At 44.2% G+C, this 21,473-nt stretch overlaps 1 protein-coding gene and 1 long non-coding RNA gene across 2 annotated transcripts; one reads left to right on the forward strand and one right to left on the reverse strand.

The window, feature by feature from the left end:
• The first annotated feature begins 13,079 nt into the window (after positions 1-13,079).
• Positions 13,080-14,112, forward strand: LOC127329876 (glyoxylase I 4-like). The gene is made up of 3 exons (XM_051356291.2): positions 13,080-13,307; positions 13,395-13,506; positions 13,585-14,112. The coding sequence occupies exons 1-3, from the start codon at positions 13,081-13,083 to the stop codon at positions 13,825-13,827; spliced, it is 582 nt and encodes a 193-aa protein (XP_051212251.1). The 5' UTR covers position 13,080; the 3' UTR covers positions 13,828-14,112.
• A 1,833-nt stretch (positions 14,113-15,945) lies between these two features.
• Positions 15,946-16,815, reverse strand: LOC127329877 (uncharacterized). Its single transcript, XR_007869040.1, has 2 exons — positions 16,347-16,815; positions 15,946-16,216 (listed from the first exon to the last, which is right to left on the reverse strand). It is a non-coding gene; the product is annotated as an uncharacterized lncRNA (long non-coding RNA).
• Positions 16,816-21,473: the final 4,658 nt, after the last annotated feature.

Here is a 21,473-nt window from a genome sequence, read left to right on the forward strand (position 1 = left end):
TTGTCGGATCTTGTGAGCCGCCTAACATGATCAAGATCATCTATCTGTAATTCTATATGTTGCGTTTGTTGGGATCCGATGAATAGAGAATACTTGTTATGTTGATTATCAAAGTTATATCTATGTGTTGTTTATGATCTTGCATGCTCTCCGTTACTAGTAGATGCTCTGGCCAAGTAGATGCTTGTAACTCCAAGAGGGAGTATTTATGCTCGATAGTGGGTTCATGCCTGCATTGACACCGGGACGATGTGACAGAAAGTTCTAAGGTTGTGTTGTCTTGTTGCCACTAGGGATAAAACATTGATGCTATGTCTAAGGATGTAGTTGTTGATTACATTACGCACCATACTTAATGCAATTGTGCATGTTGCTTTGCAACTTAATACCGGAGGGGTTCGGATGATAACTTTGAAGGTGGACTTTTTAGGCATAGATGCGGTTGGATGGCGGTCTATGTACTTTGTCGTAATGCCCAATTAAATCTCACTATACTCATCATGATATGTATGTGCATGGTCATGCTCTCTTTATTTGTCAATTGCCCAACTGTAATTTGTTCACCCAACATGCTGTTTATCTTATGGGAGAGACACCTCTAGTGAACTGTGGACCCCGGTCCAATTCTCTTTACTGAAATACAATCTACTGCAATACTTGTTCTACTATTTTCTGCAAACAATCATCTTCCACACAATACGGTTAATCCTTTGTTACAGCAAGCCGGTGAGATTGACAACCTCACTGTTTCGTTGGGGCAAAGTACTTTGGTTGTGTTGTGCAGGTTCCACGTTGGCGCCGGAATCCCTGGTGTTGCGCCGCACTACATCCCGCCGCCATCAACCTTCAACGTGCTTCTTGGCTCCTCCTGGTTCGATAAACCTTGGTTTCTTTCTGAGGGAAAACTTGCTGCTGTGCGCATCATACCTTCCTCTTGGGGTTCCCAACGAACGTGTGAGTTACACGCCATCAAGCTCTTTTTCTGGCGCCGTTGCCGGGGATCTGAAGAAAAGTTACATCACAAAGATCTCTGACTCCCACGTCAACTACACGCCAGCAGCTCTTTTTCTGGCGCCGTTGCCGGGGAGATCAAGACACGCTGCAAGGGGAGTCTCCACTTCTCAATCTCTTTACTTTGTTTTTGTCTTGCTTAGTTTTATTTAGTACTTTGTTTGCTGCACTAAATCAAAATACAAAAAAATTAGTTGCTAGTTTTACTTTATTTGTTATCTTGTTTGCTATATCAAAAACACAAAAAAATTAGTTTACTTGCATTTACTTTATCTAGTTTGCTTTATTTACTGTCTTGCACTCTACACTAAAAATTCAAAAAAATTAGTTACTTTTGTTACCATGTCTAGCTCTGAACCTGTTACTTCTTCGCCTGAAGAATTAGTCTTCACTTTTAAACAAGGGGATGAGGAGAGTTTTAAGGATGCTTGGTCTAGAATTTTTACTTCTTATCGTAAAACTGAACCTCAAATGACTCTAAGTTTGCTCCTTAGTAATTTTTATTTCGGTATTATGATTCGCTATAGATATGCTTTGGATACTTTAGTGGGAGGAGATTTCCTTCATTGCAATGGGGATCAAGCTTTTAATGCCATAAAGAAGTTGGTTGCGTCACATGATTCAGCTAATAACTTTGATTCAGCCCTCACTAGCATTTATAATAGATTAAACAATCTCGAGATAAGTACATCTCGCTTGGATGATAACTATTGCCATGTTCGTAATCGTCTTGACCAAGTTTTAGTGAACTCTAAACTTTCATTGTGGGATCCTACTGTTAAAATTGTTATCGGTGATCGAACTCTTCATGCCTACTGTGATATTATGTCTGAATTTTGCCTTATGCCTGAGAGCATTTATAAATCTTTGAAACTTTGGGGAGTCGAGGAAGGAGGAGAAGAAATAACTTTCATTGATAACTCTGTTATAATTCCTAAGGGAATAGCTGCAGGTGTGCATACAACCATTCTTGGAAGAACAGTATCCATTGATTATCTTGTTATTGAATGTGTAGGGACAGGAAAACTCACACTCGGAAGATCCCTGCTGAAACTATTGGGAGCAGTCATTGATGTGGGAGAAGGCACTCTGAAATTCACCTCTATACCGGGGGGAAATCATATATTTCCTAAACCAAAGGGAAAGAAAAACAATAAGAAAGGTAAGGGTAAAACCCAAGGTAAGGTTTACACACCATCTCTCGATAATACTTGATACACACTTTCTGCGCCTAGCTGAAAGGCGTTAAAGAAAAGCGCTTATGGGAGACAACCCATGTTTTTACCTACAGTACTTTGTTTTTATTTTGTGTCTTGGAAGTTGTTTACTACTGTAGCAACCTCTCCTTATCTTAGTTTTGTGTTTTGTTGTGCCAAGTTAAGCCGTTGATAGAAAAGTTCATACTAGATTTGGATTACTGCGCAGAAACAGATTTCTTTGCTGTCACGAATCTGGGCAAAATTCCCTGTAGGTAACTCAGAAAATTATGCCAATTTACGTGAGTGATCCTCAGATATGTACGCAACTTTCATTCAATTTGGGCATTTTCATTTGAGCAAGTCTGGTGCCATTTTAAAATTCGTCAATACGAACTGTTCTGTTTTGACAGATTCTGCCTTTTATTTCGCATTGCCTCTTTTGCTATGTTGGATGAATTTCTTTGATCCATTAATGTCCAGTAGCATTATGCAATGTCCAGAAGTGTTAAGAATGATTGTGTCACCTCTGAATATGTTAATTTTTATTGTGCACTAACCCTCTAATGAGTTGTTTCGAGTTTGGTGTGGAGGAAGTTTTCAAGGATCAAGAGAGGAGTATGATGCAACATGATCAAGGAGAGTGAAAGCTCTAAGCTTGGGGATACCCCGGTGGTTCACCCCTGCATATATTAAGAAGACTCAAGCGTCTAAGCTTGGGGATGCCCAAGGCATCCCCTTCTTCATCGACAACATTATCAGGTTCCTCCCCTGAAACTATATTTTTATTCCATCACATCTTATGTGCTTTGCTTGGAGCGTCGGTTTGTTTTTGTTTTTTTTGTTTTGTTTGAATAAAATGGATCCTAGCATTCACTTTATGGGAGAGAGACACGCTCCGCTGTAGCATATGGACAAGTATGTCCTTAGTTTCTACTCATAGTATTCATGGCGAAGTTTCTTCTTCGTTAAATTGTTATATGGTTGGAATTGGAAAATGATACATGTAGTAATTGATATTAATGTCTTGGGTAATGTGATACTTGGCAATTGTTGTGCTCATGATTAAGCTCTTGCATCATATGCTTTGCACTCATTAATGAAGAAATACATAGAGCATGCTATAATTTGGTTTGCATATTTGGTTTCTCTAAGGTCTAGATAATTTCTAGTATTGAGTTTGAACAACAAGGAAGACGATGTAGAGTCTTATAATGTTTTCAATATGTCTTTTATGTGAGTTTTGCTGCACCGGTTCATCCTTGTGTTTGTTTCAAATAAGACTTGCTAGCCTAAACCTTGTATCGAGAGGGAATACTTCTCATGCATCCAAAATACTTGAGCCAACCACTATGCCATTTGTGTCCACCATACCTACCTACTACATGGTATTTTTCGCCATTCCAAAGTAAATTGCTTGAGTGCTACCTTTAAAATTTCATCATCACCTTTACAATATATAGCTCATGGGACAAATAGCTTAAAAACTATTGTGGTATTGAATATGTAATTATGCACTTTATCTCTTATTAAGTTGCTTGTTGTGCGATAACCATGTTTACTGGGGACGCCATCAACTATTCATTATTGAATTTCATGTGAGTTGCTATGCATGTTCGTCTTGTCTGAAGTAAGAGAGATCTACCACCTTATGGTTAAGCATGCATATTGTTAGAGAAGAGCATTGGGCCGCTAACTAAAGCCATGATCCATGGTGGAAGTTTCAGTTTTGGACATATATCCTCAATCTCAAATGAGAAAATTATTAATTGTTGTTACATGCTTATGCATAAAAGAGGAGTCCATTATCTGTTGTCTATGTTGTCCCGGTATGGATGTCTAAGTTGAAGAATAATCAATAGCGAGAAATCCAATGCGAGCTTTCTCCTTAGACCTTTGTACAGGCGGCATAGAGGTACCCCTTTGTGACACTTGGTTAAAACATGTGCATTGTGATGATCCGGTAGTCCAAGCTAATTAGGACAAGGTGCGGACACTATTAGTATACTATGCATGAGGCTTGCAACTTGTAAGATATAATTTACATGATACATATGCTTTATTACTACCGTTGACAAAATTGTTTCATGTTTTCAAAATCAAAGCTCTAGCACAAATATAGCAATCGATGCTTTTCCTCTATGGAGGACCATTCTTTTACTTTCAATGTTGAGTCAGTTCACCTATTTCTCTCCACCTCAAGAAGCAAACACTTGTGTGAACTGTGCATTGATTCCTACATACTTGCTTATTGCACTTATTATATTACTCTATGTTGACAATATCCATGAGATATACATGTTACAAGTTGAAAGCAACCGCTGAAACTTAATCTTCTTTTGTGTTGCTTCAATGCCTTTACTTTGAATTATTGCTTTATGAGTTAACTCTTATGCAAGACTTATTGATGCTTGTCTTGAAGTGCTATTCATGAAAAGTCTTTGCTATATGATTCACTTGTTTACTCATGTCATATACATTGTTTTGATCGCTGCATTCACTACATATGCTTTACAAATAGTATGATCAAGATTATGATGGCATGTCACTCCAGAAATTATCTGTGTTATCGTTTTACCTGCTCGGGACGAGCAGAACTAAGCTTGGGGATGCTGATACGTCTCCGACGTATCGATAATTTCTTATGTTCCATGCCACATTATTGATGTTATCTACATGTTTTATGCACACTTTATGTCATATTCGTGCATTTTCTGGAACTAACCTATTAACAAGATGCCGAAGTGCCGATTCTTTGTTTTCTGCTGTTTTTGGTTTCAGAAATCCTAGTAACGAAATATTCTCGGAATTGGACGAAATCAACGCCCAGGGTCCTATTTTGCCACGAAGCTTCCAGAAGTCCGAAGAGGAGTCGAAGAGGGGCCACGAGGGGGCCACACCCTAGGGCGGCGCGCCCCCCCCCCCCTTGGCCGCACGGCCCTGTGGTGTGGGGACCTCGTGCCGCCTCTTGACCTGCCCTTCCGCCTACAAATAGCCTCCGTGACGAAACCCCCAGTACCGAGAGCCACGATACGGAAAACCTTCCAGAGACGCCGCCGCCGCCGATCCCATCTCGGGGGATCCAGGAGATCGCCTCCGGCACCCTGCCGGAGAGGGGAATCATCTCCCGGAGGACTCTACGCCGCCATGGTCGCCTCCGGTGTGATGTGTGAGTAGTCTACCCCTGGACTATGGGTCCATAGCAGTAGCTAGATGGTTGTCTTCTCCCCATTGTGCTATCATTGTCGGATCTTGTGAGCTGCCTAACATGATCAAGATCATCTATCTGTAATTCTATATGTTGCGTTTGTTGGGATCCGATGAATAGAGAATACTTGTTATGTTGATTATCAAAGTTATATCTATGTGTTGTTTATGATCTTGCATGCTCTCCGTTACTAGTAGATGCTCTGGCCAAGTAGATGCTTGTAACTCCAAGAGGGAGTATTTATGCTCGATAGTGGGTTCATGCCTGCATTGACACCTGGGACAGTGACATAAAGTTCTAAGGTTGTGTTGTGCTGTTGCCACTAGGGATAAAACATTGATGCTATGTCTAAGGATGTAGTTGTTGATTACATTACGCACCATACTTAATGCAATTGTCTGTTGCTTTGCAACTTAATACTTTGGAGGGTTCGGATGATAACCTGAAGGTGGACTTTTTAGGCATAGATGCAGTTGGATGGCGGTCTATGTACTTTGTCATAATGCCCAATTAAATCTCACTATACTCATCATGATATGTATGTGCATGGTCATGCTCTCTTTATTTGTCAATTGCCCAACTGTAATTTGTTCACCCAACATGCTGTTTATCTTATGGGAGAGACACCTCTAGTGAACTGTGGACCCCGGTCCAATTCTCTTTACTGAAATACAATCTACTGCAATACTTGTTCTACAGTTTTCTGCAAACAATCATCTTCCACACAATACGGTTAATCCTTTGTTACGGCAAGCCGGTGAGATTGACAACCTCACTGTTTCGTTGGGGCAAAGTACTTTGGTTGTGTTGTGCAGGTTCCACGTTGGCGCCGGAATCCCTGGTGTTGTGCCGCACTACATCCCGCCGCCATCAACCTTCAACGTGCTTCTTGGCTCCTCCTGGTTCGATAAACCTTGGTTTCTTTCTGAGGGAAAACTTGCTGCTGTGCGCATCATACCTTCCTCTTGGGGTTCCCAACGAACGTGTGAGTTACACGCCATCAGTGAGACCTCTTTAAGAATGCTTTTAGACATTATTTTTCCTAGATTTGGAGTGCCTAGATATATTATGACTGATGGAGGTTCTCATTTTATTCATGGAGGTTTTAGAAAAACTCTTGCTAGGTATGGTATTAATCATAGAATTGCTTCCGCTTATCATCCTCAAACTAGTGGTCAAGTAGAATTATCAAATAGAGAGATTAAATCTATTTTGGGAAAGACCGTTAATAAAACTAGAAAGAATTGGGCTAGTAAATTGAAGGATGCACTATGGGCTTATAGAACTGCTTATAAAAATCCCATGGGAATGTCACCTTATAAAATGGTTTATGGGAAAGCTTGTCATTTACCTTTAGAACTAGAGCACAAAGCTTATTGGGCAGTTAGAGAATTAAATAAAGATCCTAAACTAGCTGGTGATAAGAGGTTGTTGCAATTAAGTTCTCTAGATGAATGGAGAAGTGAAGCTTATAAAAATGCTAAACTCTTTAAAGAGAAAGTTAAGAAATGGCATGATAGAAGGATCATCAAAAGAGAGTTTAATGTTGGGGATAAAGTCCTATTGTATCGGTCTCGTCTCAGACTCTTTGCAGGGAAATTACTCTCGAAATGGGAAGGACCATATGTTGTTGAGGAGGTGTATCGTTCAGGAGCAATCAAAATTAGCTCTCTCCAAGGCAATGCCACGCAAGTGGTGAATGGACAAAGACTCAAGCATTATATCTCGGGAGATTCTTATAATGTTGATGTTGATATTATTCAAGTGGAAACACAGGAGGCTTTCATTAAAGGACAAATTGACAGTCCGCCAGAACTCGACTTTGAATAGGTAACAGTACTGGTAATGAAAAGTTCGCAATTTACTTTCTGAACAATATTTTTGCTATTTTTGGAAAATATGAAAAATTACGAGTTCGAAACGGAGTGGAAAGGACGCACGAGGGCGTGCCACCATAGGCCGGCGCGGCCTGACCTGGGCCCGCGCCGCCCTATGGTTTGGCCGCCTCGTCGCCCCTTTCCGACTTTGGTTCGATCTGGTACTTTCCTTATGTCGCGAAAATTTTTGCTATATAATCCCCCGGACCCCTGGAGGTCCGTATATCGTTTTCTCGACGTGTTTTGTTTCTAGCTGTTTCTGCCAGGATTTGCTTCGGATCTAGAGCCATCATGTCTTCGTCGGAAACTCCGAAGGACAGCTCCTGCAAGGATGTTGGTAACTTGTACATGGAGGAGCTGAGGATGCACCCCAAGGAGTTGCTGCTCGTTGAAGGAGAACTGCAGATCAAGGATGTTCAGGGTCCTAAAGGAGAAGGAAGCTTGGAAGACAGGATGGAGAAGCTAGAACAAGAGGTTTTCAAATACAAGAAGATGGCTGAGCGTGAGGTGGATATCTTCCACAGGATTGTGTCTGAACTCATTGCTGAACATGAGAAGGAAACTGCAAAGCTTTGGGGCGACATCCTCTCACTTCACGACACCACCAACAAGCTTCAAGCACAACTCTATGACGTTCAGAATCAGAACTGTGAGTATGAAAACAGGTTTAAATACATAAGCCGTGCTGCTAGTTTCAGGATTCCCGAGACCAAGACGTCGTTTCTTGATGGAGAGCCCCTTCCTTGGAAGTTTGATGACGGGAGTTCATCACCACCATCACCGCAGGAGTAATTCATCATCGGTATTGGCATCCCCTTGGTTTGTTCCAAGCTTGGGGGAGTGCCGCGGTATCACATCATCACTATCTTTTACTTTTTACTGTCAAGTAGTGTCATATCATGAGTAGGGAAGTTATCATATAAGATGGGTTGCAGTTTGGAAGTATCTCTCCTTTAGTTGGTTATCTATGTATCCCTTTGGTGTGAGTTATCATTATGGAATATTAATGAGAAGTCTTATCATTTACATATTGCACATCTTATTTTAGTTTGCAATCTCTATTATATGATTTACCTTGTTGTTAGTGTTAGTATCACTTTGGGAGCATTGAATTAATCTATTTGGTTTTGGCAAACTTAGCGTTGGTCAATAGCAACAACACTTTGAGGTTTAAGTAGAAAAGAGAAATACATGTAGTTATTTCATTGTCTTTCTTTCTTGTTAGCTCATAGCTTATTATTCTGAAGTTAAAATTGTTTGTGCTTACAAGGAAGATGCATAATTGTTTCTATCACATGTATATTTGTTTGTTTCCCTCAACTCTTATGCTTGCTAATTAACCTTGCTAGCCAAAAACCTGTACTGAGAGGGACTACTTCTCGTGCATCCAAACCTTAGCCCAAACCTATGTCATTTGTGTCCACCATACCTACCTACTACATGGTATTTTCTGCCATTCCAAGTAAATACTTCATGTGCTACCTTTAAACAATTCAAAACTTGTTGTCTCTTATTTGTGTCAATGTTTCATAGCTCATGAGGAAGTATGTGGTGTTTTATCTTTCTATCTTGTTGGGCAACTTTCACCAATGGACTAGTGGCTTCATCCACTTATCCAATAATTTTGCAAAAAGAGCTGGCAATGGGATTCCCAGTCCCAAATTAATTAAACTAAATAGACACTCCTCCATGGTATGTGATTGATGGACGGCACCCGAAGGATTCGGTTAGCCATTGCTTGTGTAAGCAAAGGTTGGGGGGAGTGTCATCATAATAAAACTAAAATAAAAAGGCACTCCTTCATGGTATGAGATTGTTGGCAGGCACCCGAGGATTCGGTTAGCCATGGTTTGTGAAAGAAAGGTTGGAAGGAGTGCCACACAAAATAAAAATAAAATGGGAGCCGCTCTTTGAAGGTTGTTTGGCAAGGGGGTTAGAGTACCCGCTACCAGTCGTTGACAACAACAAACACCTCTCAAAATGTTACTTTTATTATCTCTATATGATTTTAAAATTGAAAAATCTCTAGCACATGATTTAATCACTGCTTCCCTCTGCGAAGGGCCTGTCTTTTACTTTATGTTGAGTCAGTAAACCTATTTCCCTCCATCTCAAGCAAGCATTTGAGTAGTTGTGATCAAACCATTATACTGTGATTTACTTCATCATGTTTTTATTCTTCCTTGTTTAGTACAAGTTTTATCTGAATGAATATAGCTTTGCAAGTTATCAATGATTATGAGGAGACTAATATGATTGGGTATGCAAGTTGTGCAATATAAACTTTAACATGAGAGCGCTGCTCAATGAGATAGGTATAATCTGTTAATTGTTCTCTGACCAAGAACGAAGTTTGCCATCACCAACTATGATTTCTTATGCACCTTTATTTGTGATTACCTTATACTTGTTTCAAGTTGAGTTATATGAAGAAGTTGTTTATTATAATGTCTTGTGTGAATGAATATGATGCTTCTTGTCCGTATTTTATTTATCGACTCTTCACTCCATAAACATGTGGTCCTGTTTACTGAGTTCAGTCTCGCTTGGGGACAAGCGAAGTCTAAGCTTGGGGGGAGTTGATACGTCCAATTTGCATCACTATTTTATATCATAATTTGCCGTTATTCATTGATATATTTCATATTTGGACACAATACTTATGTTATTTCATCTATTTTGCATGTTTCATCATTATTGGAGGATCAAGCACCGGAGCCAGGATTCTGCTGGAAAAAGCACCGTCAGAACGCAATATTTCGGAAGATCAACTGTGGAAGGAAATTATACCAAAAATCCTATTTTTCAAGATGACGAAGGAAGCCAGAAGGAGGAGCCAGCTGGACCAAGGGTGGGCCCAGACCATAGGGCGGCGCGGCCCATGGCCTGGCCGCGCCACCATGTGGTGTGGGGGCCCCACAGCCCCTTTCGCCTCCTTTTCTTCGCGAAACCCTTCGTCCCGAAAACCTAAGCCACAGAGGGTACCTCGCGAAGAGTTCTGACCGCCTCTGCGGGGCGGAGAACACCAGAGAGAAAAGAGCTCTCCGGCGGGCAGGAATCCGCCGGGGAAATTCCCTCCCGGAGGGGGAAATCGACGCCATCGTCACCGTCATCGAGCTGGACATCATCTCCACCACCATCATCATCATCTCCACCATCATCACCACCGTCTCCACCGCAGCACCTCGTCACCGCCGTAGCAATTTGGGTTTGATCTTGATTGTTTGATAGGGGAAACTCTCCCGGTATCTATTTCTACTTGTTGTTGATGCTATTGAGTGAAACCATTGAACCAAGTTTATGTTCAGATTGTTATTCATCATCATATCACCTCTGATCATGTTCCATATGATGTCTCGTGAGTAGTTCATTTAGTTCTTGAGGACATGGGTGAAGTCTAAATGTTAGTAGTGAACTATGGATGAGTAATATTCAATGGTATGATATTTAAGTTGTGGTGTTATTCTTCTAGTGGTGTCATGTGAACGTCGACTACATGACACTTCACCATTTATGGGCCTAGTGGAATGCATCTTGTATTCGTTTGCCAATTGCGGGGTTGCCGGAGTGACAGAAACCTAAACCCCCGTTGGTATATCGATGCAGGAGGGATAGCAGGATCTCAGAGTTTAAGGCTGTGGTTAGATTTACTCTTAATTACTTTCTTGTAGTTGCGGATGCTTGCAAGGGGTATAATCACAAGTATGTATTAGTCCTAGGAAGGGCGGTGCATTAGCATAGGTTCACCCACACAACACTTATCATAACAATGAAGATTATTTAGCCGTATGTAGCGAAAGCACTAGACTAAAATCCCGTGTGTCCTCGAGAACGTTTGGTCATTATAAGTAAACAAACCGGCTTGTCCTTTGTGCTAAAAAGGATTGGGCCACTCGCTGCAATTGTTACTCTCGCACTTTACTTACTCGTACTTTATTCAACTATTACATCAAAACCCCCTGAATACTTGTCTGTGAGCATTTACAGTGAATCCTTCATCGAAACTGCTTGTCAACACCTTCTGCTCCTCGTTGGGATCGACATTCTTACTTATCGAAAATACTACGATACACCCCCTATACTTGTGGGTCATCATCTTACCCTAGACATCTTAGAGCCGAGCAGCGTAGTAGCTTACCTAAATAAGTTGCTGAGCTCGTTATGATCTTTAAATTTGAGCTGTAAGAGTAGTTAAGTAATATCGTAGGGTGTTCTCATCGGACCTGTGAGAATACCAACTTGTTAAGACCATGTTTGTAATATAATCTAGAGTGTTATGACATGTAATGTTTCTGTTGTACCACTCTGAGGGATGTGATATTTGTGAAAAAGTCCCTTCATTAAGATCATATCAACGACTTGTATACTACAACATGCAGTAGTATGCTGGGTCACCGCAAGTTTGACCAAGCTTGAGGCCTTATTTGGAGATTACTTGGGAGTCCCCAATTGTTGTGTTCGTGCCGCATTTGGTGCAGTTGATGCTGATGCGAACATAGGGCCCACAGCATCAAAATTCCGACTCGGCTCACGACCGGCCGGGCCGCGACCGTTGGGTGAGTATAGAAAGCCGCCGGGGTGCCGTTGAAGCTGTTGCTGGCTTGAACATAGGGCTAAATCATGGCGAGCATTTCATGTCTTGGCTTGTGCTGGCGGCACCCGCCACCATGGCGGTCCCTCTACTATAAGCGTGGCCGCATGGGTGAACAAACGAGTATGTCACCACCGATGTCGTCGCCATCGATGTTGCCCTCACGGTTACAGTTGATTGGGCTGCGATTGGCGACGACCGATTTAAGGACCCTGGTGACGAGGTGCCTGGACCATGGAGATGCCACCAGGAGGGTCGTGGGAGAGGAACAATGATGATGGTCAGCTACAGTAGTGTTAGTTGTGCATGAACTAGTTCTGTGTCGGTCATGTATGAACTTATTATGTGTCAATCATGTCAATCTTAACACTTACTAATTAACCAATATATGTCTGACTTCGAATGTTCATTTTTATGTATTCACTTTATCGGGTAACCTCACCACACATGAGAAGATTTTACCACGCTCGAAAATCGGCTGGCTTTCGTTTGGAATGCTCCATAGGCTACAAACCGTGCAAGCACACAATGTAGGCCGAAATGTCCACTCAACCAAAATAAACTCTTCACAATCAACAAAACAAATCATCTAAAGTGACCTCAAGCTCATTTTCAATGGGCTAAAAGCTACTACCTCCATCCTAATGCTTTAAGACCTATATTTTTTCAGAAAGTCAAACTATGTTAAGTTTGACCAAATTTTTATAAAAAAACATTAACATGAAAAGTACAAAATCGATATCATTAGATAGATAATAAAATATATTTTTATATAATATCTACAAAATATCATATTTATTTATAAATTATTCTAAAAATTTGATCAAGCTTTAGTTCGTTTGACTTTAAAAAAAAATATAAGCCTCAAACGATGGTACCAAAGGGCGCTTTCAGTGGCTAACTGCTCATCACATGGTCAGATGGTCCAAGGACATGGGAATCCAGTGCCGACCTGACAGCGACGGACATCTCCTCCCGAAGTTGCCGTGGCGAGCCTCTCAGTTGACACATCCGTCGATCCGCAGTCGTGCCGCACGCAAAACCATACGGACATACGTGGTCGCCCATCGACGCGACGCGTATACACGCCATGCAGTCATGCACGACCGACCGGAGCGCCCCCAAAGCTAGGATTAAAAGGCGGCGCACCCTGTGTGTGCTTCGGACGATCGTTCAGAGAATACGTACGCCGGCGAGATGGGAGAAGAGTGTAAGGGCGACGCGAACGGCGGCGGCGGCGGCGGGGTCGTCGACCCGGCGGCGATCGAGAAGCTGTACGAGGACGTGCCGCCGATGCCGCTGATGGCGCTGAACCACATCTCCCGCCTCTGCAAGTCCGTCGACGCCTCCGTGCGGTTCTACGTCAAGGCCCTCGGCTTCGTCCTCGTCCACCGCCCTCCCGCGCTCGACTTCTCCGGCGCCTGGTACGTCCTCAGTCCATGCCACCGATTAACCGCATACGCACGGTGACGTCCGCTAGTTAGCTGAAGAAATATTTGTACCGTGTCCAGGCTATTCAACTACGGTGTCGGGATCCATTTGGTCCAGCGAGACGACGCTCCGCGAGCCGCCGACGTCAACCCCGGCGAGCTCGACCCCATGGATAACCACATCTCGTTCCAGGTAAGTGTGTTTGCTAAGATTCAGATGGCAAGTCAATAGTACGTACTAGTAAGATTGGCTTCCTTTCCTTGCGTGTAGTGTGAGGACATGGGCGCCTTGGAGAAGAGGCTCAAGGAGATGGGGATCAGGTACATGAAGAGGACCATCAACGAGGAGGAGGGGTCGCCCATCGACCAGCTCTTCTTCAAGGACCCCGACGGCTTCATGATCGAGATCTGCAACTGCGAGAACCTCGAGCTCGTCCCCGCCGGCGCGCTCGGCCGCCTCAGGCTTCCCCGCGACCGCCACAACCCGCCGCTCCGGATGGACGGAGCAGAGTAGCTGCAAGCCAAACGAAGAACGTAGCTTAGTGTTGTTACCAAATATTACATGTTCTAGTTTTCTGTAGCGAGTTTTTCTTGTACCCCATCTTGTGTGTTCTCCAATTTGCGCCCTCTTTGTCGTTGGTTACGCCTGGTTGGGGAAAAATATTAGCCGTAGTACTAATTTTCGGTGGTTAGCCAAAAGAAGCACGTGTTGTCAACGGGCAGCTTAATTAGCTAGTGTCGTAGTTAGGTGTTGTTGGCTTGTACTATAGTAGTTTTCTGTAGCGAGTTTGCATTTCCATGTGGGTGTTCTCTCCATTTGCGCCTTCATTTTGGTGGTGAGTGCTTGGCTTCGCCTGGCAGGAAAAAACAGCTACAGAGAGCGGCTGCGTCGTTAGTTGTCTGGCTAGTCCGGTAGGACCGTCCGTGTACTGGCAACAATGCTTTTAGTCTGACTGAAAATTGGCCAAATTAAAGATTAATTCTTAGTCATCTGGTTGTCATCAAATATCACTAGCATGACCGCGAAGTTACCAACCCTGCTCTCACTTCACTTCTTAATTAAGAACCTAGTCATGACAAGGGTGTCTGTACAAACCAACAGTTTTGCTTCATCTGTAAGAGCATGTCTAACAGGTCCCTTATTTCTATGCCCCGTATAACGCGAGTTTTTCGCCCCGTATCCCAAAAGTGCGTCTTGCTGAACCATTTCATCTAGCAGACCCCGCCCTGTATTTTAAAAAATTAGAACCCCAGAAAAATTAAACCATAGTTCATTCATTGATCATACATATACATAGCGATCTACTGCGATCCTAGCTACTCGAGGATGATGAATGGCACGAAGGGCCCCCTGGCGGCAGCCTCCTCCTCTACCCTGGCGGCAGCCTCCTCCTCCGCCCTGGCGGCAGCCTCCTTCGCCTGGAATTCCGCCACGGCGGCGATGGCCGCCGCCTCCTCCTCTGCCTCCGCCCGAGCTTTCTCGGCGGCATCCGCCTCGGATTCGGCCACCGCACGCCGGATGGCCGCGTCCTCCTCCTCCTCCGCCGCCTCCTCTTCCTCCTCGCCGCCTCCGCTTCCACCGCCGCTGGTGCTGCCGATGGTCGCCCTCCATGCCGCCTTCGCCGCGCGGTCGCGCTGCCACTGCGCGCGCCACTTCTCGAAGGCTTCGCCGCTCATCGGCTTGAGCGGCGGGTCTTGCCGGTACCACCGCCCACCCGCGGCGTACTCCCGGAGCGGATCCGGCACGTACAGCGCGCCGGCGTACCGGCACGCCGCACGGCGGCTCCCCGCGGCGGAAAGCTTGCACTTGAGCCGCCAGGCTTCCTCCACGGTGTCCGGCGAGCGGGATCGCTTCGATCCGCTCGCCGGAGAGGCTCTACTACGGCGGCGGGAGTCCATGCAGGTGGCGGCGGGTGGAATGCGGCGCGGGGGAGCGACTAATTGCTCGCCGGAGCAGGAGGAGGAGGCGGCGGCGCACGGCGGAGCTAGGGTTGCGAGTGAGGGGTTAACCCGTCACTCACACCTGCGCCCGGTATAAGTAGGGGGCGGAGGGGTCGATTTCCTGGGCCCCGTATTCCGCCGAAACGGGGCGGCCCGAATACGGGGCCTGCTAGACGGTCCAAACCGCGCCTGCCCCGTATCTCGCCGGAATTTTACGGGGTGGGCGGGTTATAAGGGGCCTGTTAGACATGCTCTAAGGACGGGTCATTCCTACGGTGATTGTCCTATGCGTGCTCAAAATGCCTCACTAGGTGGCAAGATACGGATTTATCACATAGAAATCCTGATTCCTGATTCCTCCACTAGGAACTGTGATGTGGTAACAGTGGAGGAGGACACAGTCAACAAGGAGAAATTAGCTCAGGAATTTGCAAACATTCATAAAACCAATTAGCTATGGAAAATTAGGGAACTGGGTGATTGGTCCTTCCTTGTAAAATTCTGATTGGTCCTTCCTTGTCAAATCCCCTCCACATATCTCAGTTTTCGATAAAGGGAATATATTAATTTTTTCAATAAAAGAAATATATTAATATCAATAAGATATCAATTACATCCAGCCTCTGCAACAACGAGACATCAAGAACTAATCGAGATATCAAGGATGCACGCAGCCCAAAAAAAAAGGTAAAAAAAAAGAAAAACAAGAAAACATAGCACCTGCCAAAACGATCAGCCACTTTGAGTAGCATGTATGAAACAACACTACTACAAAGCGCTGGTCATCAGGCTCACAATCGCAACATGCACGATTTTGACGTGAACTTTGTCACGCAAATGAAACCGTATTCGCACGCCGCACTGTGAAGTATCATCTTCTCCTCATACATTGCTTCACCCAAAGACAGTTGCTCGCCTGCATGATCTTGACATGGACATCACCACGTGGCCAAGAACCATGCCTAGGCAAAGCGACCTGTCAACCTTTCATCATCTTTCCCGCTTTTCTCGGCATCACTTAACAGTCTCAAACTCGAGATGTGCCACTGAGGTATTTTCTCTGACATTGCAAGAGTAACCATTGTGACATACCTCGCATCTGCCAGCACCAAAGTAATCGAGGTGATCGACGTGCCGATGGTGTTGACGAAACATGAGGATCCGTGCCGCCGAGTCCCGTGTATGTCGGTGGCAGTGCCTCACCCAAGACCTGTTTCAGATCAATTGGGAGGCAGAGACACCAAATCACTGGAGAAAGGCTCGCGAATCCCAACGCCCACGCCGGCCGGCCGGCCAACAATCATGTTCGCATGCATATGCGCACAGCCAGCCACCCGCGTGCATGTGCATGGATCAGGGGCATCCAGATTCCTTGCCATGCCAAAGGACGTGAATCCATGGCGTCGACCCCAAGATCGGAAGGCCGGTCACCTAATAGATCAGGAAGATGGCGAAGCAGGAAGGCGACGGCCAGATCGTGAGGCCAGCGACGCACGGCAGCGGCAGCCAGATCGAGAGGCCGGCAACAAAGGACAGCCACCACCAGATCGGGGAGAGTCTCGATCGGTATTTTGGTAGGGTGGAAGATGAGGAGGACACCAGGTGGGAGAAAGTAAAAACTAGCGGAGATGCGCCGCCAAGAGATACCAATTACACCCAGCCAAGAGATTGGATACCCTAGATTTAGTCTGTCAAGAGATGGTTTAATTGTCAAGGTCAGTCGATGGAGTGATGACCTTGAGCCAGTTGTGTCTCTCATGGAGGCGTGGATGATGCAGAATAGTACTCTGCTCCCACCATGGTATGAAACTTTGATGACCATGGTGTGAAACATTATTGATCAGGCTGTGTCTGCTTGTGGACTGCTTAGAGAGGTGGATTGGCTAGTGTCTTCATAAATTATGCTGAGGTGGTGAGAGTTAGGATTTTACACAGAGATTCTTCCAACATTCCTTCTGGAAGACTGTTTAACTTTCATGAAAATTACAGTTTACTGCTAAGTTGTAGAATGTTAGCCTGGTACCTGAGAACCTGGTGGTTCAAGTACATGACCATGATCAGAATGGTGGTGTACCTAGTGACAATGGGAATACCAATAGAAATCCTAGGCTAGGTGGAAATGGAGGCATGGATACTGATGACAGATCCAAAGATGTAACCAACAACTCTTCTAGCTCCTATACTGGTACATAGACATGCCCTGGAGGGAAGCACACGACTGTTCAACTTGAGTCAGTTGTGGATGAGCTCTTTCTCTGGAGGAAGTGATTTTGATCCGTGAATGTAATAAGTGATGTTGAATCTTTGGTGAATTGGATACTTTGGTTAATAAAGCAAACCATGTGCATCTATTGATGCAGAGGTTAGAGCCATGCTCTTTTATCTAAAAAAATTCTCTGGAGGAAGTGGCTGCTTTCTGCCAAGAGGAAAAATCTTCATATGAGGTTGATGTCCAACAATCAGAAGTGGCATATATAGATATCCAACTACGAGGCTTGCTCCACTACAGCCCCCTCCCCCAAACTCAGTTTGGGCTTTTAAATAATTAGCGAAATTAATTAATTAATTAACCGTTAGCCCTACAAAACCCATATCCAAAGCCGGATACTTTTTTTTTTGACTTGAAAGCCGGTATACTCATACGTGGATATACCGTATAGATGGAGCATACACGATCTCCATCAAAAGCTCCACGAGTCCATGATATGAACGTCATCAACTACATGAGCTGTCGTTGCCGATCATGTCCGCCGCCGCCGCTAGCGATCACGACCGCTGTTGCTGGACAAGCCGCCGGACATGTCTGACACTACGCTCCTTCTTCTCTAACGTGCCGGACTGGCCGGCTGGAACGTTGCCAGACTGTCTGTCCGAACCCCACGCCGTTGAACTGGCTTCACGTCGCCGCTACCCTGTCGATGCTCGTGCTGGCCAGCGCCACGAGGCACACTCGCAGTGCCTCGTGGACGGTATGCCGCTACCTTGCCGTGCCTCCTGCCTGCTGGCCTCGACCGCCACCGCCCGACAGAGTCTCCGCTGATGAGTCACAACGGCGTACGTACACCCAACCGTACCTATATGTATGCTACATATTTGTACAAATAAATTGGGTCCTACAGGTTTGGTATATGGCTACGTATACCCATTTAATTTTCTAAAAGACTATCGTGACATTAATTATGAAGGGGTATCGAGCAATCTGAATCGTCTTAGTGTTTGAACCAAAACTGAGTTTGGTGGAGGGGTTGTACTAGAGCAAATGCCGTCCAACTACCATATGACATTATGCCAAGCTTTGGGAATATGCTTAAGGGAGACGAGATGGCAGACAAACTAGGAGTTCCTAGTTGACGTCCAAGAAACAGAAAATGAAGTGGAGGCCAGTGCAGCCTACAAGACAAAGCTCCAGGATTGGTAGATCAGTGAACATGATGGACAAGGTTAAGGAAATGAAGGTGAAAAGCAATTTGAAGATCCCTGCTTCGTCAAAAATGACAGGTATAATGAATTCTAATCCTTTCCATGTTTACTATTTGTTGAGCTAGATAACAAAGCTAAGAATGTAGGAATTAACCTAGGGAAGGAAGTTATGGAGAATAATTTGGTAGAGGATGCTAGGAGAAAACATTTCCTCCTAGCCCCAGCCCAATACCTGTTACTCTTGAAAATTATGATGATGTGGAGGACAAATATGGGGTGGAGGATACTTGGACACATGTACTTAGCAAAAAACGGGGCAAGCACCCCAAGAAGTTGTTTAAATGATATATTTGTGCTTTTCGAAAAGGTCACTACTAGGAAATAGGCTATAGACCCAGGGTTACCGGCGCGATAAAAAAGGTGCACGCCGGTGGTATTTGCCACCAACGCACCTACTTTACGGGCCGCCGATGGTGCTTAAATACCGCTGGCGCAGCGAGGTAAATATGCGCCGGGAATAAGGGTCGGCCAGGTCCAGGCCACCCCAAAAATCTGTGGGAGCCTTACCGCCGGCGCACCAGCATGCAAGTGCAAACAGCACACCAGCATGCGGGTGCGCCGGCGGTAAGACTCCCACATATTTTTCCCTCTACACATACACACCCACCCCTCGTGGATTACCTTTTCGGTTTTCGAAAAAATAGAAGAAAATGATAGAAATTTTTTAAAAATAAAATCCTTTGAGATGCTCATGTGTTATACTATCTAGTTTTAGTGAAAATTAAAACATGAATTTTGATATATTATGCAAAATAACGGCATGTTTCGGTAAAACGGAATTTCTGGTTGCATACGACCTCCGATGAGAAACTTTTTTATATCAAAATGTATCTACCTGAAATTTCCTATCCGATTTCAAGATTGTTGCCATGTACTTGCTTGATTAGGTGCTAATTATTTACTACATTAAAATAACATAAATTAAATTTACTTGGTTGACAGTGTATGTACATCACCCTAGAACGATATAAGGTTGCACCATACTACTATATATTTTTTCTGGAATGATATCATTTCTTAATTGTTGCAAACACTTGAATACTCATTCATATAGCTGGGCATGGGCAGCCGGTCCGGATGACCTGGCCCGAAAATTTCGGGCCGGACTGGGTCGGGCTTGCACTTCGGGCCGGGTTTGGGCTTGTTTTTAGCCCGAACGTCAGGCCGGGCCGGGCTCGGGATTGCAGCTTTGCGATTTAGGCAAGGTTCGGGCGGGGCTTGTCGGGCCGGGCTGGGATTTTGCCAGTTCGGACCGGGTTCAGGCTCGATTTATAGGCCCGACAGTCGGGCCGGGCCGGGTTTATGCTTAATATTTTAGCTTCGGTTTTTTTTGGGCTTGGCCCGAAACCTGGCCCGGCCCGAGTTTTTCCCAAGTGTACGTTCACTAGTTCTACATTGCGTAGAAAAGCATTTGGTTACTATGCATCTTTATCATGGCAACTGTTCGATGTTAAATAGACAAATACAATACTTCAGTCTTGCAACGAAAACGATGATTTTCTCTCTTGAACATTGGAAAACATGGTCTATTATTGAAATCAACTAATGCGATGATGTAATGGATAAGGTGCATGAGTATGCTGTTCTAAGGAAGTTTCTCATTAAGAACCGCCACAAAGGACAGAGCACTCCTCGATGACTGCCACCGCAAAGGCTTGTATGTGTTGTTTGTTAACAATAATCAGTTTTAAATGTGCATATTTTTGGCAGAGTAGGAATCACAATTCATTTCCTCATGTCAAACGATAGAAAACATATATATTAGCCTTGCAAAGTTTGACCATGCATTTTTAGCATTGTATACAAGAAAACTAAACTTCGATAAGACAAAGTCATGTTTGAACAACGGGCAAGTGTCTTTGGTCCGATGTCAACCTATGTAACTGATAAAATAATATATCTTCATTATTTTTCTGTTTGAAATAACGGATTTGCTGGAAATCAGGCGCCTGATACTTAATAAGTTTAAGTCGAGCGATTGGAGATTCGTATTTTATGCTTGTAGATTTGTGCTCTAACTTTTGAGCTGTTTGTGTTGTTGTTGGCCCGACGCATAAGCGGGCTGACTTATTTTTTGTGGGCCTCGCGGAGTGGGCTATGTGGAGTGGACTCGTGGTGACGGTTCCTATCTACAATGCGTCTTTCTCTCTCCCATGGAACCGCTTTTCGCGCATTCCAGTTATGCGTGTGTTGCAAACGACATATTTCCAGTTGTATGTGGGTTAACTGAGATTTTTTAGGTTACATGTGGGTTGCAACTGATTTTTTTTTCCAATTGCATGAGCGTTGCAACTGAGATTTTTCCAGTTGCGCATATGTTGCAACTAAGAATTTCCACATACATGTGGGTTGCAACTGAGATTTTTCCGCTTGCGTCGCAACTAAGAATTTCCAGTTACATGGGTTGCAACTGTTTTTTTTTTCCAATTGCATGAGCGTTGCAACTGAGATTTTTCCAGTTGCGCATATGTTGCAACTAAGAATTTCCACATACATATGGGTTGCAACTGAGATTTTTCCAGTTACTCATGCGTTGCAAGTTAGAATTTTCACTTACATGTGGGTTGCAACTGAGTCTTTTCCAGTTACACGTAAATTGCTACTAAGATTTTTCTTATGTCTTAAATGGTTGTACGGATTATTTTTTCTAGTGAAAATTGCGAACCCACAAAACTAGATGCCAAAACTAAAGTAGTACACGGCTTAATAAGCTACTGATGTCAGCGACTGAGAGACTGA

The sequence above is a fragment of the Lolium perenne genome, chromosome 2 (assembly GCF_019359855.2).
Source record: "Lolium perenne isolate Kyuss_39 chromosome 2, Kyuss_2.0, whole genome shotgun sequence".
Classification (NCBI taxonomy): domain Eukaryota; kingdom Viridiplantae; phylum Streptophyta; class Magnoliopsida; order Poales; family Poaceae; genus Lolium; species Lolium perenne.

What these genes read in the sequence shown, in the direction of transcription:
- LOC127329876 (XM_051356291.2), top strand. Translation starts at nt 13,081, where the DNA reads ATGGGAGAAGAGTGTAAGGGCGACGCGAACGGCGGCGGCGGCGGCGGG. An exon ending in CTCGACTTCTCCGGCGCCTG is followed by an intron (nt 13,308 to 13,394) that starts GTACGTCCTCAG and finishes TACCGTGTCCAG; the next exon opens with GCTATTCAACTACGGTGTCG. An exon ending in ATAACCACATCTCGTTCCAG is followed by an intron (nt 13,507 to 13,584) that starts GTAAGTGTGTTT and finishes CCTTGCGTGTAG; the next exon opens with TGTGAGGACATGGGCGCCTT.